At 47.9% G+C, this 25,273-nt stretch overlaps 1 protein-coding gene across 1 annotated transcript; it reads right to left on the reverse strand.

Moving 5' to 3' along the window:
* LOC138527010 (alpha-1-antitrypsin-like) lies at positions 1-25,106 on the reverse strand. The gene is made up of 5 exons (XM_069637992.1): positions 25,021-25,106; positions 17,941-18,663; positions 12,765-13,035; positions 12,084-12,237; positions 1-256 (listed from the first exon to the last, which is right to left on the reverse strand). Exons 2-5 carry the CDS (start codon positions 18,641-18,643, stop codon positions 65-67), a joined length of 1,320 nt encoding a protein of 439 aa, XP_069494093.1. The 5' UTR covers positions 18,644-18,663; positions 25,021-25,106; the 3' UTR covers positions 1-64.
* Between the last annotated feature and the right edge of the window lie 167 nt (positions 25,107-25,273).

Below are 25,273 nucleotides of genomic sequence, written 5' to 3' on the forward strand. Positions count from 1 at the left end.
CACAGTGTACCACGTCGTCACTTTATTATGCTCACGTACAATAAGACGTCCAGAAACAGCAAACCTATGCTGCATTGGGATTAACAACTCTCCCCATGAAGAGGGTGCTTCTGGTTTCCTTGTGGTAAATCGTCATAAAGAAGGGGTGGTTTATCGCAAACCGGTGCGGGAGTGACATCGGCATGATCTCAACGACAGTGGCGCCCGCCGCCTCGGTGCCCCTCTCATCCACGCTCAACGCTGCCTTGTGGACGGCCTGGAAAATATACATTAATAACAGAATTAGGGAAAATGAAGGCTAAATGGAAACAGATCTCAAATTGCTTGCTGTTAGAAAATGATTAGGAACAGTTAAAAGTTGGCCTTGGCCCGCTTATGGTCACGCCTAGTCCTCCACTAGCAACCGCGTGCTCGTCCGTGGTCATACGAGTGGAGGGCTCCTTTCTACTGATTCTCTTTAAATAACGTCGCCTCTGGTCCACATATACAGCCAATAGAACACTGTGCACGTTTTTTAAGACACAAGTAGCACCAAAAGCACGTTTATAAAACTTCAGCATGTGTGCAATAAACGCCAACTTCCGGTCTACTGCTTGCAGCGATATAGCTGATCTGAACACCTGCATGGACGAGTCACCACCTGTATTTCCGGTTAACCTCCCAATTAAAGTTTTCTCTGCCACTCGCCAGATTTAAACTAAGTCTAAATATTATGATCCATCAAATATATGGGGGAAAAGGCATCCACTATAATATGCATTGTTTAATGAAACACCCCTCAGATTGCACAGCTACGGGTTACAGGTGTGTACTCTGTGACAAGGCGCCGTGCCTAACTCTGGGGACTACCCAGACACTGACTTAAGGCGCGGGGTATATCATAAGCCAATGGATAATGGGCTCAGGGCCAGCGCGTGTCAGGGGAAAGACGTAGACCCTCCATGAAGGGGAATGCGCTGACCCAAAGCTCCAACACAGAAACGGACACCTTTGCACTCAAGTTCTCTTCAGCGGGACAATGGTAGCATGTGTGTCGAGCCAGTATCGGCTCCCCACAAGACATTACAGACCCCATTTCACAGTGTGTGGGGCTCACAATGAAATCCACAGCACCACAAACAGTGTTGCTAGTCCGCGACTTTCCGAATACTGAGAGCGTGACAAAGGAGGCCGAGCTGAACAACCATTGTTCCCCTGCAAGAGGTCATCATTCTGAGGGCCCAGGGTTCCATTTTAACAGTATTACCCAAATTGACCTTTTGCACAATTGACTTAATTATAGTGGTCCTAATTGACCTTTATATTATTTTACATATGTTTTGGATTATAAATAATATAAAGGGATTGGATGGAGGGGTTGCAGGGGGTTTTGGGTTGCGGGGGGGTTTCCCCCCGCAAATATGTCCTAATTGACCTTCTGAATTGAGGTCAGTGAAAAGGTCAATTAGTATACAACCATTTTAACACCTTTCACACTGTGAATGAGAAAATAAAGTGGCCAGAAATCTTACCAAGTGTATTTCCATCCTCTCGTTCACACACTGGAAATACAGAAGACCTCGCCTCAGCATGTAGGCAGCAGCTGGGAAGGCTACTGAAGGAAAACTAGCATTCAAGGTGGCGGACAGTCCATGTATAGAGTTAGTCCAACTCCTTGCGTCCAAAGCAGCTGGAGGTGCAGCCAGGGACAAAAGGCAATCCCAACCCTCATCCAATTGCCAAGCATAGGGGAACACACGTGCGGAAAGGCTCACCCATGGGGAAGAGGAACACATTACAAAAGCATCCATCCCCTGTTGCTCAGTGTGGGTCATTGAAGAAGCTTGCAGCAGGCAGAGGCAAGGTGTGGAGTGCAATACAAACATTGACAAGAAGGTACTAGAGGGGGGGAGGTGGAGAATATAGTGGAGGAAGGGATGGTTACACAGAAGGATGTGTCAGTAAAGTGAAGGAAGCAGTGCTGCCAACAGAGGTGGAGGTGATGGCATCAGCGGAGGAGGTGAAAATTACATGGCCAGAGTAAATGTAGTAGTAAAAATAGAGGAGGGGGTGGTGGCCAGAGTGAAGGTAATGGTAATAATAGAGGAGGAGGTGGCGGCGGCCAGAGTAAGCGTAATTTTAATAATAGAGGAGGTGGTGGTGGCCAGAGTAAAGATATTGGTGGCAGCACTAGAGGAGGAGGTGGTGGTGGTTTCATGTGGGAAGTTGTGCTGACAAAGGAAAAGAGTGAGAGAGTGGAAGAACCAGTAGCTGGCATGAAGGAGGGCAAGTCTCTAGCGATAAAGAATAGGAGGGTATGCGAAGGTCGGGTGGGCCCAAGACAGTCTGAGAAGGAAGGCCGAGGTATGAGACCCCTTCAACGAAGGATGAGTAGTCGTCCAATAGAGACTTAAATGAAAGGGGAACACAGAGTCAAGTAAAAGTAAGGCCGCAACTTCGGTGATGACTAGCCTCATCCTGATGAACATGCTGCCGTTGTATTAGCAACTGGTCGAAGGAACAGACCAATTGGCTGAGAAACTTTCGATACAGAGGAACAAGGTCAGAAGAAAATGTTTGAGGGCCCCTGAGCAACCAGCAACAACTCTAGCAGGCCACATAGTATCAAACTCAGTTTGAAAGAATTGGCTTTTGTTTTGGTTTCTCAACCCGCATTCTGCATGGCCTCCTGACAATTTCACTGATGAAAACTCATGGTTAATGACTGCAAGCACAAACTCATAACAATGTCATGATGTAAAGTCAGTGTTCCTTCATGCATGCCTTTGGTTGCAAAGTTTAGCCATATCACAAAGATCCTCAAGATTGGCATATCACAGTGATGGAGTTGATATGGTTTGTCAGAAATGATGCTTCTAACACCATTGCCCTCAATAAGGTGTGACAGTTCGTTGGCACAAATTACTGCCAGTAGTAATTCCCTTTACGGCTGAGGATAGTCTGTCAGGCTCCACCTGCTTTCTTGAATAATGCTTGTATGGTGGTAACAGAGTCTGTAACAGGACCTGGGGCTTGGAGTCTGTGGCGGATCTGTATGGGGCAGTGATGCCTTCGCCGTGTTTCCCTGCTATTCGGTGTCACCCACCCGGTATCATATGGTAGGTGGCATAACACATGCCTCAAAGTCCATGATTCTGGTCTCTTCGTCATTGCAGTGATGCGGGTGGAGGGTGCACACATGAACAAATCTACACCCGGCACTTACAGTGGAGCATTGCGGCTCACGCATCTACATCTACGTCCTGGTTACTTCTTCTGGAACACCTTACTTGTTCCTCTTGGGTCTTTCACGTTTCTGTGTCCATTCTCCCCCCTCAGTCCTAAATTCTTTCCCTTATCGGACCTAAATATCTTAGTCTGATTTATCCCCCAGTGCCTAGACTTGACTGCTCCCCTTAGGGTCGGTTATTTTGCTAAACTCTTGCTCTCGAGTGACCATTTGTGATCTTGGTGGCCTCCTCCCTCTAGGCAGTGGTCCCCCATTGCGCCCAGGTTTCCGCTGTTGGGTTCGGTGGACTTTGACATTGCTGGTTTAGGGATTGTGAGACTTTCCTTCGAGGTTGTGTCAGGATTCCCCTCTTACTCTACTCCCCTGTCCTCTCCTGGTTAAATCGGGCCCGCCATCCACATATCGTCGGGCTGCAGTAAGGCCTCCTGGAGAAACATTGCTTGCTCAGGTGCCCGGGCTTCACCTTTTACCTGGGGGGGTTCAGGGATCTGTGGGGGCTTATCTACCATTCCCATCCTCCCGAGTACTAAAATACGTCCTATCCAGCAGCGGATCGAGCCGCTACTGAAACATTTTATTATAATGAAGAAAAGGGTTTGTATTGACGCTTCTCGAGAAGGTGGCCTTCCTTTTCACCCGCTTTTAGGGTAAACTTGCAGAAGATGTTTGGGTGCAGTGAAAGAAAGCACTTGTGCTTCTCTTTAACAGAGCAACAATATCTTAGAAGCTTCAGGCAGCTGTGGACAATGTTTACCTCTTCCCTTTTGGTTATGTTATCCATTTCGTACAAAGTACAGTACAACTTCCACCCAGGGGCGTCTTATCGCTACAAAGAGCTTTCAGATAACAGGACAAAACAGCCAAGCAATTCTATCAAAATAACAGGGTGTTCAAAGAACGGCGAAACTCCCGATGGTTGACAGTAGATGGCAAGAATAGCGGGAGGGCGTTCCAGAGCTTGGCAGCAGCCACAGAAAATGCCCGAACACCAAACCTCGCGTATCGAAATCCGGGGACCGTAATAAGGAATCTGTCCCTGGAACCAAGAGTGCGTGCGGCGGGGAACATAAGGAAGAAACGCGAGTTGTGAATATTCAGCTCCCACCCACCCCATGGACTGGCCTGTGAACCAAACACAAGGATTGAAAATGTGCTAGCTTGGCCACAGGGTACTTTTTGGTGGAGTGAACTGCTTTTGGCCAGCATTCCACTTTATAACAAGGGAGCATTTGCAAATAGCACCATTCCCTTGGTAAATGCCACCAACCCTAGAATGTGGTGGATAGTGTGGTATCTTGTGTTTGTTTGTTAGATGTCAAAAGAGAAGAGGATGTCTTTGACCCCTGCATGCATGTTTCACCTGGGTGATGTCGGTGTGGAATGCTGTGTGACTGAGTAGAATGTTTATGTTGTTTGGGGTTCTTGCCCAGGCAGTGGATGGAGATGTAGCCTGGGTGGTGGGAGGCAGTGGGCTCTTGCATAATATCCTAGCTCCTTGATATTGATACCTAATGACTTGATGAAACGGTATGCAGTAATAAAATTGCTGCAAAAATATCGCCTTTACAAAAAACTGCGGCAAAAATGCAGTGGTTTGACCCGGTCAAGGTGTATCCCATTATACCATTTAAGTGGAGCGTGGGTTGTCCCCCGCATCCTTTACATGGATTGCGGCGGCAAAACCACAGCCTTTTTGCCGCGATTATTTGTGTAAACAGCCTTTTTTCTGCAATTTTAACACATGGAACCGATGAAACCTGATACCTGTGACTCAATAAACTACATAAGAGCCCTGCTGCACCTTTCAGCAGCTTTATAATACTGCCGACGAGTTGGTCTCAGAACAGACAATGTGGAGGAAGTCAAAGGCGAAAACAGGTACCTGTCAATGTATCCTGAAGGGAGAGAAACAGATGACTGCCGCTGGGGGTGCAGTAATGGAGCTTGAGTCTGGAGAGGAAGACCCGCTGCCCCCAAGGAGACGAGTCCCAACACCCAGGGCGAAAGGAAAAGGAGAGGGGACAGAGAATGTGGTCCTGCAGCGAGGGCAAGGAGAGATGATATCTGCGCAGCGAGTACTTGTGTGTGAGAGCGGGTAGATGGCGCAAAGTGGCACTGAGCCCAGGATAAGAAGAGGGTTTCAGCGCAAAGAGGCGTTAGGAGGTCAGAGGCTGAGAAATGGGGGAATGCGATGACGCTGTGGTCCCAAAGCTGCTGGGAAAACAGGCAATCTGCCATGCCCTTCTCGCGCAGGATTGCATCTACCGTGCAGCTACACGTGTACTCTGGGGAAAAAGGATCATTCCGCAGAACTTGAGATTGCTCAATTTCATTTGGAGGTGGAGGAGCGCGTCTCTCACGTATTCCCACATGTGCTGCAAGCTTGTGGGGAGTATGGTCGAGCCTGTGAGACAAAGCGTCAGCTGGAGTATATGAGGCTGCACTCTGTGTCCCTTATGGCAGTTGACGTGGAGGCAGCTACGTCACTGGAGGTGCCGTGCCCCCCACTGAAATCCTGGGCCTGCTCTTGTGCTCCACTACCTAAAGCGAGCAGTGACCGTGTTCTCTGTTCGTGGTGTTTATTTGTGACACTCACGGAGGCAAATGTCTGCATATCACACGGCGAACACTCCTTTTGTCTCAAAGCGAGCAGTGATCTTGGTATGCATTCTGGCATCAGTATGAACATCAGCACAAGCCGCCACTTCTCGGGTGTTCCTGCCCGGCTTCTGCACAGCGACTTACATAGTGTGCAGAACAGCTTGCAGCCCCTCCCATCAGAATGTAGTCCACGAAAGTGCTAATGATGGTCCATTAGTCACTGAATGGTTCTGTGCCTGCATTCTGCTGGGAGGGGAAGTGCAGTGGGGTGTGGGTAGTTGGTGTGCACAAAAGCCTCTGACGTCACACATTACCTTTCATAGTCGGCCGTGCCACTTTTGTCTTTGGCCCACTCTGTGCCCCTCCTAAATTTGATTCCTGGCGATGCCACTGCATGGAGGTGATCGTTCCTCTGCGGTGCCTTTGCCCATAATGGCGACATCACTCAGGCTGCTGCAGGGATTGGCGATGCAGTAGTGTTGTGTTCTGGGCATTCGCTGTTTCCACCTCCCAGAATTCTCTGTGAGCTTCTGGATTGAGGAGGAGAGGTTCGAGTAAAGAACCATTGGAGGTAGACTTACGCCCGATAGTATGTCATAGTATCCATGTAAAGATACTTCTGTGCAGTGTGAAGGAGGATTGTTCCCTGCGCACACTGAAGTGGAGTGAGGTGCGTGCTATTTTCCTGGTGGGCGCATCACGCGAAAACAACTGTACTGATGGCCATTGAAGTTAGCGATTCTGGATATCCATCTTTAACGGCAGGCTGGGCGTTGCATGTTGTGGTTGCATCTGGTATGAAAGAGAGATGTTATATTGTAAGTCTTGTCTTGTCACTGGCCTGGGTGCTTGCTATCAGAATGGTGGTGTATGAATGAGCAGCTCAGTGGAATGTGGTGTGGATCTGTGAGTGAATGTTCTAGGAGTGTCAGTTGGGGCCTGAGCTGGGGTGATAGGATGGCCGGCGGGGCTGCTCCTCTGTTAATACCCATCTATGATACGGTCCTGTCCATACGCGACTGTAAATACCATAAGAGTAACTGGAATATGTACATACTGTATAATAAAGCCTTACCTGGACTAATCTAGACTCCACAGCAGGTCTGTGTTTGAGTGCTGGAGAGGCTTTACAACACTGGGCTATCGTCAGCAGGGAAGAGAATTAACCCGGACTCGGGGTTGCGGTTTTTCACTTACATGTTTAGCGTGAAGATGCCCAACCCAATCCGCTTAAGCAAAGGAGGAACGTCTTCGCTTTACACGTTGAGCCATTTGCCGCTGTTAGTCGCCCACTGTTTAGTAAACTCCATAACCGGATGGGGCGTTCGTATACAGCCTTGTGCACCATTTATATTTTTGAGCGATGCATTTATTTATTTGCATTTGTAAAGCGCCCGCACAGCCCGGGGGCACCAAGGCGCCATTACAGGAATAGGTCTTAGCTGCTTTATTTATAATGCGCTTAATACCCAGAGGTTTCTAAAGCGCAGACCCCGGGGATCGAACTTGTGTTGCTTTGTCTTGTTTCCAAGGCGATATAATGGAAGGCGCAGGGTTAAGTACCTAAGCCACCAGTACGTTCATGTATCTTTAGTAGGTGACATGTACATATACACTGCATAGAGTTATTGGACTGGAGAATGGATTCTTGCTCGTCTGTGATGGGGAGTGGTTTTTATAACCATCCTTGCTATTGTCAGCTGAAATGTCGCAGCTATCATAATCGCTGCGTGCTAAGTGTTTGAGTCATCATTTCTGAGTATGGTGTCTGCGTTTAGTACGTTTTCGGAGTGAGGGTTTGTGCACGAGTAGGACTGCCTCAAGCGTTCTACAATTGCTTACATAGAGTTAACCTCTTCAGGAATTTGCAGGAGGATTTGACTTTCTAGGACTTTTCAATATGATATTTATAACGCGCCTATACACAAGTGTTTCAAGGCGCGACGAGGCAAGGGAGGGGAAACAGAGGGAGAAAAGGCAACGATCTTACTAGGCCTAGTGGCATTGAGATCGCGCAAGTGCAGTTTGGGGAGTTGGGGGGGGGGGGGGGGCAGTGAGTGCTGTGGGATCTGAATTCATTTTCGGACTGTCTTTCGCACTCAGTTTCTATGTTTGCCATGTCTTGTCTGTCTGTCCCCTTTTTGTGCGCCCCGAGGGCCATGGGCATGTGGCGCTTTACAAGAAATAAAATAAAGAAATTAATTTGGTTGGGATGATCAATTCCTTCTGTATGTGATTGTCGGGGTTTGCTTACGATCATCATGCTTTATGAAATGGATTGTTGGGGTGTGCTTGCAGCGGTGTTATCCTTGCAGGCAGCACTCCTTTGTAGGCCAGGAACAGGCTTCCCATTAAGCACACTGCATGTCTCTGGTGACTTTCAGCGTGCAGCTACTGTCCTACTCTGATCCCAAGTCCAGGCATGACGGTAAGGAGTCTACTGGACGTTGCACATGGAACCAATGGGCAACAGCGTGTGAGACATTCTGGGTTACATGTAAACAATACTTTAGGATTAGAGTGGTTCTAGTGGACCCTTAGCCTCGAAACAGTTGTCACCAGCCTGCTACCCGCACCTTTGACATTCAGCTTCCTCTTGGGTCTTCAGTGTAATCAGCCTGCTACCCGCACCTTTGACATTCAGCTTCCTCTTGGGTCTTCAGTGTAATCAGCCTGCTACCCGTACCTTTGACATTCAGCTTCCTCTTGGGTCTTCAGTGTCACCAGCCTGCTACCCGCACCTTTGACATTCAGCTTCCTCTTGGGTCTTCAGTGTCATCAGCCTGCTACCCGCACCTTTGACATTCAGCTTCCTCTTGGGTCTTCAGTGTACCCGCACCTTTGACCTGCTCTTGGGTCTTCAGTGTAATCAGCCTGCTACCCGTACCTTTGACATTCAGCTTCCTATTGGGTCTTCAGTGTCATCAGCCTGCTACCCGCACCTTTGACATTCAGCTTCCTCTTGGGTCTTCAGTGTACCCGCACCTTTGACCTGCTCTTGGGTCTTCAGTGTAATCAGCCTGCTACCCGCACCTTTGACCTGCTCTTGGGTCTTCAGTGTAATCAGCCTGCTACCCGCACCTTTGACATTCAGCTTCCTCTTGGGTCTTCAGTGTCACCAGCCTGCTACCCGCACCTTTGACATTCAGCTTCCTCTTGGGTCTTCAGTGTAATCAGCCTGCTACCCGCACCTTTGACATTCAGCTTCCTCTTGGGTCTTCAGTGTAATCAGCCTGCTACCCGCACCTTTGACATTCAGCTTCCTCTTGGGTATTCAGTGTCATCAGCCTGCTACCCGCACCTTTGACATTCAGCTTCCTCTTGGGTCTTCAGTGTCACCAGCCTGCTACCCGCACCTTTGACATTCAGCTTCCTCTTGGGTCTTCAGTGTAATCAGCCTGCTACCCGCACCTTTGACATTCAGCTTCCTCTTGGGTCTTCAGTGTCATCAGCCTGCTACCCGCACCTTTGACATTCAGCCTGCTCTTGGATCTTCAGTGTCACCAGCCTGCTACCCGCACCTATTTTATTGAGCTTACACATGAATCGTGATGCCATCACTGTGCTAACCAGTCCTACCTTATTCAGCCTGGTATCCAAACCTGTTATTCTGCTTGCTTGTGGGTCTTCAGTGCCAACCCCTTGGTGCCCAACCCTGGGTCATTCAGCTTGCTCAAAAAGGTCTTCAATGTCACCTCCCTCGTACACCCACCTGTGTTAAGTATCTTGCCAATTCCTTTGGCAGCATCACCCTGCTACCCACAGTTCCGTTACTGACCATGCTCAGGTTTGTTCTTACGTCATCACGATGCTACCCGCACCTACGTTAGTCAGCGTGCACATGAGTTGTCAGTGTCATCCTCCTGGTACGCACACGTCATTAAGTTTTCCAATGATTCTTCAGTGCAATATCCCTGCTTCCCACACATATTCAGCTTGCCAATGATTCCTCTGGTATGCAGTGATACAATCGCCACACAAAAGTCACCAGTACAAAAAAGAAAATAGCAGCAAAAATGCCACCAGTACAAAAACAATAGCAGCAAAAATGCTGTGGTTTGACCCGTTAAAGGTGTACCCCATTTCACCATTTAAGGGGAGCGGGGGTGTCCCCCGCATCCTTTACATGATTGCAGCAGCAAAACCACAGCCTTTTTGCTGCAATATTTTGTGTCCACAGCACCTGGAAGCATTCCTGTGTGTCCTCGCCCTGGTGGTAGCCACAGCTCTGTTACTGGTCTTCCTAATCAGTCTTTGGCGGCATCACCCTGCTTGCGACACATGTGTTATTGAGCTTGGCCATGAATCGTAGTTGCTAAACAACTCCGATAGCTTTGCTCAATTTCGGGTAACTACCATCCTTCTTCCTTCTTGATCTGAAGCCCAAGTGATAGACTCCGCCAGAAGAGACCATACGGCAGTAGCGCATAATCCCATGGCGGATAAGAATCTAGCATTTTAATTGCTTTGCGCATGTTTTATTTGTGTCTGCCACCTAGAGAATAAGAGGAACTTCTTAGATCTTCCATTCTTCCACTGGTGCTCGAAGAGCACTGGTGAGTGGGAGCATCAGATCAAGAAAGTGTGCTGCCAGCATCTCAAAAGATGCAATGGTCGGCCATATATGACAAGGCCAGCGCTATGGCCCCGTCGGGAGGAGACCCCCACAACCCAATGGGGGCCTGAGTACAGGCAGACCCCACCCCCACCTTAGCTGCAGAGATGGAGAAGCGCAGCTGGCAGGAAGACGCTGGAACGATTGAGGGGCGGTTGGTGGGAGGCCGCAAACGCGGCAACACTGGCCGCAGCAAGGTTGTACGTGGCAGCAAGAGGTGCCACAAACAACCACAATACCGGCAGGTTCCAGCAGACTGTCTGCGCACTAGCCCACCAGGGAATTTTAGCCATCCTTCCCCATTGCCAACTATGCCACCAGGGATTGGTTTCGTTATTGAATAAAGGTCCCCCACAGGGGCTTTTAGCCACCATACCACAAGGGAAGTAATTACTATTTTAAGGGCCCCATGGAAGAGTGCCCCATGCAACATCCTGGGGCCTGAGCACGGTCCAGGCATACAAGCCCCTTTTTAGACACCACCCTCCCCCCCATGGCCTTCCCCTGTGACACTCCCTGGAGCCGGGTAGGTGATTCACTAAGGTAAGTTGGCCAATCTTGGGAGGGGCTGGGGTATTTAAGCAGGCCTGTGTGAATGCTTTATTGTTGGTTAGTGGGTGAGGACGGGAGGTGGTGGAGGACGTCCGAGAGACTTGAGGAGGCGAGAGCGGGGGCTTTTATAAGGAAGGGGTCTGTGGAGTGTTTGTGTGTACGAGAGCAAAGACTGTAAGTAGTGCAGGTAGTCTAGAAGTAGCAGCAGAGGTAGTAAGAAGTAGGTGGGAGTAAAGACAGGCAGCAGGAGTGGCAGGTGAGAGAAACGGGCATTAGAGTGGTAGTTGGTAGTAGAGGGCGATAGTGCGCATAGTGAGCAGAGAGATAACCAAACTGACAGTAGTAGTAGTGTGGGGTCGAGACAGTGTGAGCAACGAAGTAGGAACAATAATAGACAAGAGAGTGGGAAGAGCGACTGAGTGGGAGAATAGGAGTAGCTATTGGAGTAGAGTGGAACAGAGATTTTAACAAGATGAATAGCAGGAGTGAGAGGAAGGGGGTGATGGAAGTAGATGGATATTTGGAGATAGAAGTGATAGTAAGGGTGGAGGTGGAAAGGCCGAGTGAGAGACCGGAGGGACAGTGAGGTGGTGGGAGGAGAACATCTTAAAGAGACCAAGTATAGTGAAGGGTCAGGTATGAGCAGGTGTGAGAGAAGTGAACGTAACACAGGTTGCGGAAGAAGGCACCAACCCTAATTCCCAAAGACTACTGAGTAGGTTAGGGAAAGCCTGGAAGACCCCTAGGGAGACAGGTAGCCATCGTCTCAGGGAAAACAGAATTAGTCCCAGTCAGAAGACAATAGTTAGGGGTTACTGATCCGAGAGCTACTAACATCCCCCATTAGGGACGCCTGGGTTAGGGAGGCGGGCACAAGGCCAGGGTAGGCAATGTAGAGAGGGGCGGCCGTGGTGCCAACATCCCAGGCCCTGCTAGGCCCAGACACCTTTGCCACAAGAGATACAGCTATCCTGTCTGTAAGAATTTCAATAAACACCCTTGGACTTGCTATCAGAGCCAGCGTGGTTCTTTGTAGCGGGCCATACTGTCACAGCAGCCGCACAGTTCCTTGGTCAGCCATCTTACCTTTGATACTTTCAGATCTCGTTCTCCAGTGATCCCAGAGAAGTCAGCCCGATCGGAGAAAGCTTCAGTCATGCCCAACTTTCCAAGGTGCTTCTTCAGATCCATGGTGGTAGAAATGGTGAACTTTGGCAAATGCACATTGACCAATGTATGACTGTTTGGTGCAAAGCAGAAAGATTACAAAATGATAAAAAAAATACATGTTTCATACACATGTGGAAAGAGGCACTGCTTTCCATTGACAAACATATTTTGCTTAAAATTGGATATAATAGTATCCTGTTTTAATATAGCACTTCATGCCAGACTCGTCCCACCGGTAATAGCTGTCATTGTTGCCCAATTTATAAAAAGTATTAAAACAATTGTGCAAAAAAAAAAAAAAAGTTATTAGTCAAAACAATGTAGACAAAAGACATAATAGCTCAATCTGCCTTGAAGAAGTGCCCATTGCCGCGAAACACGGGTCAGCCTTGAGGCATTAATGAGGCCGTCACAGGATATTTGGGAAATTAATAAGCAAATCCCTTTGAATGATCGACTCCGGACGCTGGGGGTTGCGCTCCTTTGTATTTGTATTTTGTTCATGTATATAGCGCGCCGGGCACAAGGGCATTTGCATGGAGAATCGTCGGCCAAGCAAACGGTACGACACTTGCACAGCTGCGAGCATGGATTTACCTGCGCGCTAAAGCAGGCAGCCATTTCCGGATGGTCTCCACGGACAGCGCGTCCTGCACCTGCTTCATTTTGCCCGCATCCGGCAGGATGAACATGGCCGAAGCGCCTCCTTTGTAGGGCATCTTTAGCACGGTGCAGGAAAGCGCCTCGTCGCGCGTCAGGCTGTACATCCCAGTGCGCCGCATCATGGGCACCTTGACTGTGGTGTTGGCATCCACGTGGAAGTCGCCTTCTTTTGTCATTTCCACATTAAACGGGTTCTCCCATTGTCCTCAAAAGAAGAAAAAGGAAACACAGCTGTAATTGCGCAACACTAAGCACTGTAAACCGAGAGAGTGGTTCGCATAGTACGACCAGCTCTCGTTTCTTCAACAGAAAAGGAAGCTATGCCACATTTCTAACGTAGACTTGTTGACTTACTCGCCGAGACTGGTTGCATTACTCTATTTTTGCTTACCATCTTAACAAGACTCCATTAAGTATTGCTGTTTTTCTTCGCTCTTTAGAAGTTACTGCACGCACCTGACACGTCAACTTTAGAGTAACACTTTACCAGATGACCCAATGTCCCAGTTCTGGGCTTTCATTCTATCAATTGCACTCTGGGAGTTGTAGTCTTGGGTCCCTACAATGGAGTAAAATCAAATAATATCAAAGGCCAGGACTGGAGTATGGTGCCCCCGGTGACTTGGCTTCATCTGGTAACCTTACAGCCCTAAGTCTTAAAATCAGGAAAATAGAAACCGGATTAAGTGATGGCCTCCTCTCCTGTGTCTTAGTAAGCCTTATTCATGGAATTGTTTTATAATGGCGCAATCCCACAGGAAAACGGTCCATGAATCAGGCCCTATATGTCCTGCAGTTGAATCGGTTTGGGGTTATTTGTGCTCCCCAAAGTAAGAATTAATGAGCGAACACCTTGAAGCTCTCTTTTTTATAGTGTATTAGGAATTTGCAACAATTTGTTCCCCTCCTGTGTCCCACCCCTGCAGTACCTGTTCTGTTGTTACCACTGTAAATTGCTCTGTTATGCATCTGTATTGGTGTATACCTCTGTAAAGCGCTCCGTTATGCATCTGTAATGTTGCATACCTCTGTAAAGCGCTCCGTTATGCATTTGTATTGGTGTATACCTCTAAAGCGCTGCGTTATGCATCTGTAATGTTGTATACCTCTGTAAAGCGCTCTGTTATGCATCTGTAATGTTGCATACCTCTGTAAAGCGCTCTGTTATGCATCTGTAATGTTGTATACCTCTGTAAAGCGCTCCGTTATGCATCTGTATTGGTGTATACCTCTAAAGCGCTGCGTTATGCATCTGTAATGTTGTATACCTCTGCAAAGTGCTCCGTTATGCATCTGTAATGTTGTATACATCTGCAAAGCGCTTCGTTATGCATCTGTATTGGTGTATAGCTCTGTAAGGTGCTCTGTTATGCATCTGTATTGGTGTATAGCTCTGTAAAGTGCTGCGTTATGCATCTGTATTGGTGTATAGCTCTGTAAGGTGCTCTGTTATGCATCTGTATTGGTGTATAGCTCTGTAAAGTGCTGCGTTATGCATCTGTATTGGTGTATAGCGCTGTAAAGTGCTGCGTTATGCATCTGTATTGGTGTATAGCGCTGTAAAGTGCTGCATTATGCATCTGTATTGGTGTATAGCGCTGCGTTATGCATCTGTAATGTTGTATACCTCTATAAAGCTTTCTGGTGCTTCTCGAAGCCGGGTCCGCGATTATTAAATTCCATAATAATAATAATCATCAGTGGTCTGCGACCTTTGGCTCAGCAGATGTTTTTCGATTACAACCCCCATGATCCCGCCCCATGCTGGCTTGGGTGGATGGGAGTTCAAAACATCTGGAGAGCCAAAGGTTGCAGTTCCCTGTTGCAGAAGTATAGGGAATGCACAAAGTTAGCCTTTTCCTTGGTTTCTAATTTATAGAACTGAAATGTAAGCAGACTATCTGAAAGAATATTAAGCATGGGCAGAGAAGCATTTGCCTCTGTGGGGGGGGGGGGGGATGTAGCATGCAATCCTGTAAAGGCACATTAATAAATGCTGGTAAAACGACTCAGGGGGTTAAACGCTTGTTGCTGTGATCTGTGTTTGATCTGCAGGTCGCAGGCTAAAATTCCAGCAACACAGCCTTTCATCCTGCTCAGTAGAAATTTTGTTTGGGTAATAACAGTATAATGTAAATATGTCCTATGTAAAGCGCTTTAGATTAAGGCACTATACAAAAAAGTATTTTAATAGTTTCAGGGTTTGAAATTGCTGGGAGCTATTTAGCTTGGAAGTGCCTGGTTAGCTTGGCGCCAGCAAGCTAGCAGGAGATATGTTTGGCTCCCCAAGCCCTCTAGTGCCACACAAATATACATAGCCAACATACATTGTATGCGTATGATATACAGGGCTCGCAAAGTCTACCAGCCCACTAGCATTGGCAAGTAGTTTTTATGAAGGCCAACTACCATGTGCATGATACTCAACCTTGCTGGCGATTATGGGGTTGTTAGAAATGTATTTTTAATTTACTGCAAACACACTTTGTTTGCAGTAAATGGCAAATACAAGTTTCACTCTTCATATTTCGTGCAATTCTGTCAAGTATGCAATGTGCTTATGGCGACATGCACCATTTTACAAAAAGCAATGGTAAATATTTGGTCACCAGTCACCTTGGGGCAAGTGCATTTCTCTTAGGTAGAGGGTATGGGTGTCATATACACAAATTTTGCGGATGACACTCAGATCCTAATACCCCTTACAGGCAACTATGACCAGGACACTTCAACCATCAATAAAATTTACGCCATCATACAAAACTGGATGGCATTAAACAGCCTATGTCTTAAAGATGAGAAGACGGAAGTCCTCATCGTAGGAGCTCCAGCCAAATTAGCAACCCTTCAGCCAGAATATTCAACCATCAACATCGACGGCACCAATATTCCAGTATCAAAACAAGTAAAAACACTGGGCGTGTACCTCGATGCTAGCCTGACCATGACTAAACAGATCAATGTACTTTCCTCCTCCACGGCTTACACTTCCAAATTAATTGCACTCAGCCGCCAATTTCTGTCTCCAGTTAACTGCCTCACCCTGGCCAGAGCACTGGTCCTATCGAAATTGGACTACTGTAATGTATTACTACTGGGCACTTCCAACACCAACCTAGACAAAATGCAACTTCTGCAAAACAAAGTCCTGAGGGCAGCGCTAGGTATAAAAAAAAAAAATCAGACCATATATCCAAGACCAGGAAAGATGCCCACTGGCTCCCCATCAAAGCCCGCATCATTTTCAAAACATTATGCATCACCCACAAATGCATCACTAAAAAAGGACCCATCTACCTCAACAACACTCTGCATCCTAAAACTAATATAAGACTACTGAGATCCAACGACAAACTCCTCCTGGACCCCCCCCCGATTCAAAACCGCAAGAGCAGGGGGCAGCAGCTTCACCACTCTAGCCCCCAAACACTGGAACACCCTACCCACCACCATCAAAAAAGCACCCTCCTTCACGATCTTTAAGAAACAGCTAAAAACCTGGCTATTCAACCAATATTAGCACCCAAAGATAGGTCCCCTCCCACCGGATACTGCTGTGAATATTTAGGCCACTGTATATTTTTATGAATATGTTTGTAACCTATATCATGTAAAGCAACTAATGTAATGTATGAATATGACTAATTCCTAAGGCATCTTATTTCCTCGCCGTGACACCTGAGGGTTTGGGCGTGTAACAAATAAATAAATAAAATAAAAATAAATAAATAGAGTATGTAAACTAAGGAACTCTCCCTACAGGTCTTGTGGGATTTTTAAGAATTTGCAAGGCCTAGTATACATAGCCAACATTCATTTTATGTGTTGTGGATGTTTGTGCTAGGAAACCTGTTGAAGATATTTGAAGCATGATGGTCACGTGTACTGGACACAAAGTATCGTTTTCATGCAGAAGTTAGATTTGTGGCAAAACATCTATTGGCTCCTCATTCTGCAGAGGCAGAAAGAGAGAGTAAGGTGCCGTTGCAGAAAAATAGGTGGCACTAGCGGTAAAGTTAGGAAGTGGCAAAATGAGTGGCAGCTGCAAAACAAACAGAAACAGTGCAACGAGCAACCTAAAGAGCAACATAGAAGAAGAAAGGGGTTTATGGTGGCAGTTGCATGTGTGGGTGCATGCCACAGTGTGGAAAAGAGCCAGTTCCACAACCTTTCGTGCATTTCCCAGTGGCTGCTGTGACATGTGCATCCCCAATTTTAAACTCCTGAACAAACATATTTGTTCAATCTCTCCATTTTGCATTCTTCTTGTGCACATATGAATGTATTGTGTATTCGTCCATTAAATAGACGCCATCCAGAGAACTCATTCATGGCACTTCAATAGCTCCTGGTTCAGGAGAGCCAACTCCGGGTCCAAGGAAATTTCTGATACCAGGAAGCTACTTCCAGCTCCTGCGCCTCGAATTTCAATTTGGACCCTCGAGTTTGTAGCTTTCTGGCACTGGATGTTGCTTAAAAGTGAGCAGTATGTGTGCCTCGAATTGCTATAGGTTTACTTTGCTGCAAAGTTAATGAAACCAGCCCATGAGGCTTAACAGGGCAGTGTTTTCTTGTGTTCAACTATTTCTGTGTTGAAAGTGTGTGCCTGGTTTGTGTCAAGTATTGTAAAGATTACTGAACTTCTTAGGTTTCCGTTGTATTTGTGTCCTTTGATCTTGGCCTGCAGTTTTTTGGTGAATTTGAGGCTGTACTGACAGTCAAAACCTATCGGCTTTGCCAGTGCTAGTTACCGGTGGGTATAGTGAGTCTAAAGTCGTATGCAACATTTTAAAGTGATAAACACCAATGGAATTCAGTTTACTGTATGAGGGCAGTAATCTCAACAGAAATACTTAAGGATATTTATATGGGTCATGAAACCCTAGACGGAGGTCTGTAACATGCAACTCTGCAAATGTCTTAGACTGCGACTCCCATGATCCTGCACCATTGACTATGCTTTCTACGGCTGATGGGAGTGGTGGTCCAAAACATATGGAGGGCCAAAGTTTGCAGACCCATAGCCTTCGTCTCCGGATATCCCTCACCATTGACCAGTCTGGCCAAAGCTGATGGGAGTTGTAGTCCAACCCAGACGTTCTGTTTTTACCTCTGAAGAAAATGTGGTTGATGAGAACTAGTTTAGTGTCTGGGTCCAGGCTCTTGAGTAAGTCGACAATTTTCCCATTCGTTTTGTTCGCCACGTAATCGTTGATCTGTTTTATAGCTTCGGCTTCATTCTGGAAATTGCTTGAGAAGGCGTCGGCCGCATATTCGTCCTTGGCCGCATCTAGGAAGTTCTGCAGGAGTTTGAACCCCTGCCGGATGAAGAGGGTGTTCCCCGTACTGAGTTTCAGGTCGCTGCTGGGGTCGTTCAGCCTGTGGATGAGGTGGTTGAAGCCCTCGTGGACACCAGCCAGCGGAAGCTTTGTCAGGTTGAAGCCCAGGCCCTCCAAGATCTGGCTCCGCGTGGCACCTTTGGCCCCCAGGGACAGCATGGCGAAGGCCATGCCAATGCTCACCGGCGAGAAGAAGACATTGTGCGAGTCGCCTGCCGCTGCGGCTTCGCGAAACATACTGAAGGCAAATTCAGAGAGGGCGGGTGCAATTTTGTGGCAGGTCATGTTGTCGCTTCCGTGAGGTTTGTGGTCATGTTCTTTCCCACCGTGGTGATGATGATGGCGGTGGTGATCATGACCAGAGTGGCCGGGCTGCCCTCCCTTTCCTTGGTCCTGGTGGCCTTCATGATGGTCACAGATGACTAGCCCATAAAGCGCCGAGGCAAGTAAGCAGAGGTAGAGGGCAGACCTCATTTTCTTTCTTTGGGAGTTTTCTGTAAAAACAAGGAGTGGCAAGCAAATGTAAAAATGTCCATACAATTAGTCTCTAGTCCAGAAAAGAACGCAAACACAACCGCACCTTGATGCGCAACATTTCATCTCTTGTAAAGGATGTTCTCGTGTTTCACTAGTTGCTATATAGTTTCCCGAAACATTCACTTATCAGAACTACTCCATCAAATTTGCCAGGACTATGTCTTGTTATTATCGCATCGTAAGTCTGTAAAGGTGGTGAGCTGCTGGTCCAGCGGATATGGGTATAGAAACTTAATGGTCTGGGTCTATAGTGAACAGGGTGGGGAGCAAGAGCTCATGGGAAACTGGCAATTACCAGATGCGGCGCCAGTGAGATGCGGCGCCGGTGAAAGAGCCAGCCACTAGATGCGGCGCCGGTGAAAGAGCCAGCCACTAGATGCGGCGCCGGTGAAAGAGCCAGCCACTAGATGCGGTGCCGGTGAAAGAGCCAGCCACTAGATGCGGTGCCGGTGAAAGAGCCAGCCACTAGATGCGGTGCAGGTGAAAGAGCCAGCCACTAGATGCGGTGCAGGTGAAAGAGCCATGGACTTGATACAGTGCCAGTGTCTTATCAAATGCAACACACCAAAACATATGTCGACCATCATACAGGCTCCAAATACCAAAAGCCTTACTGACAGAGTTGGATGAACTATATATCTCTGCTATTACCCTCCTTATGATTGTGCAATAGTAAGTACAAAGTTTTTGTTTTTCCCTACGCTATTTGATTTTACGCAAACTTTGAAAAAAACATTTCCACGTACTAACCTCACTTGTTTATGAAGTAAAATTGTTTTTAGAATGTCTGCAATTGAGAAACCCCCTGGTTTTTTAGATTATGTTTAATGAGTTCAAATTAATGGAAAATATATTTTTATAATTCTTTGGATGTGGGTAAATTATTGAATAGACTTCATTGTTTCCTAATTACATAGATTAGGATTTTTTGCAAGTCCTTGATGGTGCACTATTCTTAAGAAATCGAGTTTGAGAACTGGGGTAATTGTCCTTTTCTTTGCTTAAAATACGTGCCAGTCAAAGAGCCAGCCACCAGAGTGCAGTGCCGGTCAAAGAGCCAGCCACCAGAGTGCAGTGCCGGTCGAAGAGCCAAGAACTAGATGCAGTGCAGGTGAAAAAAACAGGAATTAGCTGCAGGGTGAAGAGCTAAGAACTATGTGGTGCAGGTAAAAGCCAGAAACTAGAGTGCAGTGCAGGTGAAAGAACAAGGGAGGGAGCGGGGGGGGGATTCTGGGAGTTTCTCGTCTACCGGCCTATATCCCGGGTTAGAGTCTCAACCAGAGACTTTAGCTCACCATCCTTTCACAGAAGAGAAATTACCACTACATATCAGTCCTGCCCAAGAAAGAGCCAAGAACTAGATGCGGTGCAGGTGAAAGAGCCAGGAACTAGATGCGGTGCAGGTGAAAGAGCCAGGAACTAGATGCGGTGCAGGTGAAAGAGCCAGGAACTAGATGCGGTGCAGGTGAAAGAGCCAGGAACTAGATGCGGTGCAGGTGAAAGAGCCAGGAACTAGATGCGGTGCAGGTGAAAGAGCCAGGAACTAGATGCGGTGCCAGTGAAAGAGCCAGCCACTAGATGCGGCGCCGGTGAAAGAGCCAGGAACTAGATGCAGTGTATTAAGATGGATTTCTGAACTCAGACCTGGAGGGGCAGAGGTTCAGAAGGCCAGCCTAGTTTCTTGAACAGGGTAACCCCTGGACAAGCCAGATCAATCAGGGTAGCGATGGCGGCGGTCAAGACTAAGTCTCAAGAGGTGTGAGGGTGACTGAAAGACCTCAATGAGCACACAAATCAGGGCCACTTACAAATTACTCCAATTACAAATATATATATATATATACACACACACACACACACACACACACACAAGACCGAACGGGTCCAAGGAGTTAGGGGCATATAATATGTAGACCACTTAGATGGGGAGGAAAACAGGCAGTGCAAGTAATCATTAGACCCAGTTCGACATCAGAAATACACCTAACTAGGAGGAAGTCCGAGCCCTACGAAGAGAGGAGCCTTATGCTCAAAAGTACCTGCACGTGCTTGTGCCAATTTACAACATAGGGTCTCTTCAAGGATCTCAGGCAGTTCAGGAAGGTGAATGAAGTGATGAAGAATGAGTCCCCACTACTCCTACAAGGCCTCCACTTGTGGGCAGAGGCAGGGTGAGTGCGGGATAGAGTCCCTATTTCGCAACAGCAGTAGAAAAGAAACAGGCTCCTGCGCGAGGGGCCACTGGTTGGGGTATGGACTACTCACCATCCCCGACGCAGGCAGACCCAAACTTCTCCAGTTCAGTTCACGTTGCTGGCAGGTTCAGCTGCGAGGATCAGGACGTCTCGACACCATGTAGATTCTGTGTAGCAGGATGCAGGGTCGAGGGTGTCCCAAATGCAGCGGACGTGCACAGGTCGTTACCGCAGCAGGGCAACACGGCAACCGCGTTTACTCTGGGCCGGGCGCACTCGTCTCACTTCAGACCTGGGAATGCCAAGTGTACGAAATTCGGTGCGAGGGTGCCGTGGATGCAGAACAAGCAGTAGACCAAGTTTCGAGGGCTTCCCCGAAACGGCGGCGGTGCCAGAGCAAAACGTCCTGCATAAGATGGTCAGCCCAGGGACCCTTCCAAAGAGGCTTACTTGCAGGGTTTGATGAAGGTGCCGAGAATAGTTGTTCCCACTATTCTAATGGGTCGAAGCGCCTTCGCAGACCTTCTAGGACGATGAGATGCAGAGGGGTCTCACAGGACGACAGCGGCTCAGGGTGCCAAACCTTCAGTGGGTCACCAGTGGTTCCTCGACTCAGCTTGTTGTTGCAGGATACTTGGCTCCTTCTCCTTCATTCGGTGTGAACTCAGGAGATCGACATGGTAGTGGCGTTTTCAGCCTCCTCTTATCCAAAGTTCCCTTCGTGCCAAAACGGAGAGGACCCAATGGGAGATCTGCTCACAAACACTCACACCATACATGGACCACAGTTGTCCCAGGCATTCAGGACACTCCAGACTCTCCGGCACCCAGGATGTGTTTTGGGACCAGACATCCCAGGCCACATCCTGGAGGCATACACACCAGGCATGCAGAAGCCCGCGAAAGTGTTGTGTTTCGCGGAAAAGTGAATGACCAAATAAGGACGGTCAGCTCGACCTAGGTGAAGGGGCAAGACGGTCAGAGGACAGGACAAAGAACCTCGTGGCATGGCCATTTTGGAGCCAGGCCACTTACTCGTGCCAAACGCGGTAAGCGCGGATAACATGGCATAAAAGGGTTCAAAAGACAAGAGAAATGATAGCTGCCACCAGTCCTGTCCGTGACACACTTCATAATAAGTCCAGCGAGAGGTTCTATGGCCTTTGGAATGACTAGAGACCCAAGAGCTCGGTAAAGTAAGTTACAGTGCACTCTTGTTTCATGTTGCACAAAAGCTGCAACATGAGTAAAGGACTAAGGAAAACGAAGTCTCCCAGTACTGACAGTCTTAAGGGCATATCAGTTTCCCCATTAGAATTGAGCGAAAGCCCAGAGGAGTGCGGTGGAAGGCTGCGCTTCTCTGGCAAAGTCTACATCAGGGTGTAAAACATCAACAAAAAGTTTGGGGGTTGCCACATGGAGGGAAAATTACATGTTTTATGACGTCTTTCCTAACACAGTGCAGGTGAAAGAGCCAGGAACTGGATGCGGTGCAGGTGATACAGCAGAGGACATGGAGGGTGCATGCATGAGGTTTTACTGGGGTGCGCGAAGGGGTGATGAACGTACGCCACATCACATGCGTATGCTTGGTAGTGGCAAGGGAGTGACACCCCCAGGGTGAGGTATATAGTGGTTGGGCAGTAGGGTGGTCGGAGGACCAGCATTTGTACATTTTCCGAGTTTTGGGAGTGTGGGCTGCTGTGAGGTTTGGGAATGTCAGGGCGGGAGTACCGCAGTGGTGGGGGCGTGGGGCGGAAGCAGGGGTGAACAGCTATGGTCCGGGTGTACTTCAGGATGGTTGCCACATCCGGTGGTTGGCTTCCACAGTGCTCTAGCTATGATGAGTGGGGTTGTTGGGAGGACTGATGCGAAAGTAGTGCAATAGTTGTTGAGTGGATATGGGTTTCTTGTGGGTTGGGTGCAAGGGTGGCTTTGGGAGGGCTAATCCCCATCTACTGCCTATACAGAAGCTAAAACTGCTGGCTTTGCCCATCCTAGTTTTTAAAAGGGCTTAAGTGCAAGGAAGAGATGCCAGGACACACGTACTGCTTATAAATGACATGGCCCAAGGCGCACCAGATTAAGAGATTTTTAGTAGACCAGTAGCCCATTTTCGGCTGCAATTTGGGCCCGATTCATGGAACTTTTGCTAGTTCAAAGGGACTTTGCACTGCCGACACAAACCCCGATTCATGGAACTGTGCAAAGTGTAATTTTGCAGTGCAAAGTCATTTTGTACTGCAAAAATGACTGTGCACTGACTTTGCACTGCAAAAATACAATGTGCACAGTTCCATGAATCAGGGTTGGTGTCGGCGGTGCAATCACACTTTTCAGCACTGCAAAATCACTTTGAACCAGGCAAAAAATGCTATGAATCGAGCCTTAAGCCTTTAACTCTTAGAGGACTGCTTTGAAATAACACTGCCAGGCCTGCCACAGAAGCAAGCTGAATGCCTCTGCTTGATGGAGCTGTTTCAAAGAGATCCCAGAAGGAGGGTGTGCTCTGTGCAGGGAATGGCCAGAGGGACGAACCTGGCCACGGACAGTAAATTGGCGAATAAAACCCCAACCACCACCCAACATCGCCCGTATCACCTTTTCACACGGCAGTGTACGCCCGATTCCTCCTCCTTCGTGTAGGCGCTGCAGCACTCGCTGTGATTCCCCGATTCAATGTATGAATGAACGGCTAGGTCGGCAATGCTTGGGATTCCAGCTTGTGAAGCACAGGCTTAAGCCATTGTGAGCGAGTGACCCTCCCTTACCGCTCATATCCATACATCTAACCACCACCCTGGCCTTTTGAGACTGGTTCGTTTTTAAACGAAAAAATGCACCTTCGGGTTCAAGGAAGTTTTTGCTGAATTTCGTTGTTTTGATTCGTTTTTTTCAACATTCGCTGTGTTTCAGCGCATTCAAGTTCGTTTTGTTTCAGCGCTTTGAAACAGAAGACAAGCGCCTAACAAATGCACAATAAACATCCCACCCCCCCCACGAATAACTATTCCCTTACTTGAGCTGCTCGAAACAAACATCTTTCCACCTTACTAAATACTACTAGCATTACTGTTGCTTTTTAAAGTCCCTTTTCCAATGCAAATTGCAATTCCTTTAAGACGGCGTCGATCTACAGCAGAAATCAGTACCACCTGTTTGCCTTCACACGCGTCTCTGAAGCAGTGGAGTGGAAGCTTTGGGGCCCAGGTGTTTTGTACTACAACTCCCATCAGCCCTAACCAGTGCAGTCGATTAAGAGGGATCATGGGAGACGTAGTTCATAACAGGGGCTGCAGACCTCTGCTGCAAGCAAAGACCGATGCATACAGTTGGGACAGGCTGAATTGGATGTGGCGAGCGTGCACAGCGGTACTAGGATGTAATATCTGGCCGCAGGGTTGTCCAGCTCCAGGCCTCGAAGGTCGGGATCCTTATGGGTTTTCATGACATCCCACGTGATTATTCACCATGAAAAATGTGCATACATTTAGCATAATTTATAGCGCGTGGATAGTAATGAGGGGTATCCGGAAAACCTGACATGGATCTGGCACTGGAGGCCTGGAGTTGGACAACCCTGCAGTTGTACAACTTTGCAACACCCGACACATTCAATTACCCTAACCGACATAGAGGCAAACACACAGAACAGTCCTTATAATTTAGCTTAGCGGCACTGGAGCACAATATGAGAAAGTGATACATACGCGCCAACAGACTTAGTACTGTGTTTTACTTTGCATTCTGGGACCTGTGGTGCGGGGTTTATATTGACGAGGACTACACGTGGCGGACTGCAAATGTACTACCAGGACTGGACAAAGGACTCCTGAATGGAATGGGTAACGTGGGCAAGGATGACTTCAGGATATTATTATCCATGCTGCCAACCATACATTTGTAGAATCGCCCATTCCATCCAATCTACTGCTTCATGATGCAATTTACTGCAGCGTGAGATGTTCGTACTCCGCTTACTGGCCCAGCGCTGTATACCAGATCCCCCCCTTCTAAGTGCTGTCACGGTAGACTTATCATCAACAACCTTCCTAAATGCACACACGCACAGCATTCAGCGAAATGTAACATTCAAAGCAAAAGAAAAGCAGTGCTTACGCAATTCACCGAGAGGTCCGCCTGGCTTCACCTGGTCTCTGAATGGCCAGGGCGCGGACTCTATATACTTTCAGAGACCGGAAGTGGACCGCCCACAGCGAGACTTGCTAACCATTAACCCCACAGCGCACGTCGTTTATCGCACTCGCGCAGAGCAAACAGGGCGATCCTTGACGTGGGCCGCAGTGCAAGTATGCATGTCAGCTAAAGGCCTGGACTGACGGGACGGCGATAGGGCCTTTCAACCCCTTCA

Source organism: Ambystoma mexicanum, chromosome 14 (assembly GCF_040938575.1).
Source record: "Ambystoma mexicanum isolate Mex_15411 chromosome 14, UKY_AmexF1_1, whole genome shotgun sequence".
NCBI lineage: Eukaryota > Metazoa > Chordata > Amphibia > Caudata > Ambystomatidae > Ambystoma > Ambystoma mexicanum.

Coding starts and splice junctions, on each gene's coding strand:
- LOC138527010 (XM_069637992.1), bottom strand. CDS start 18,643: ATGAGGTCTGCCCTCTACCTCTGCTTACTTGCCTCGGCGCTTTATGGG. Junction 13,036..17,940: donor CAACCACATTTTCTTCAGAG/GTAAAAACAGAA, acceptor TCTTCTTTTGAG/GACAATGGGAGAACCCGTTT. Junction 257..12,083: donor GAGATCTGAAAGTATCAAAG/GTAAGATGGCTG, acceptor TATATTTTCCAG/GCCGTCCACAAGGCAGCGTT.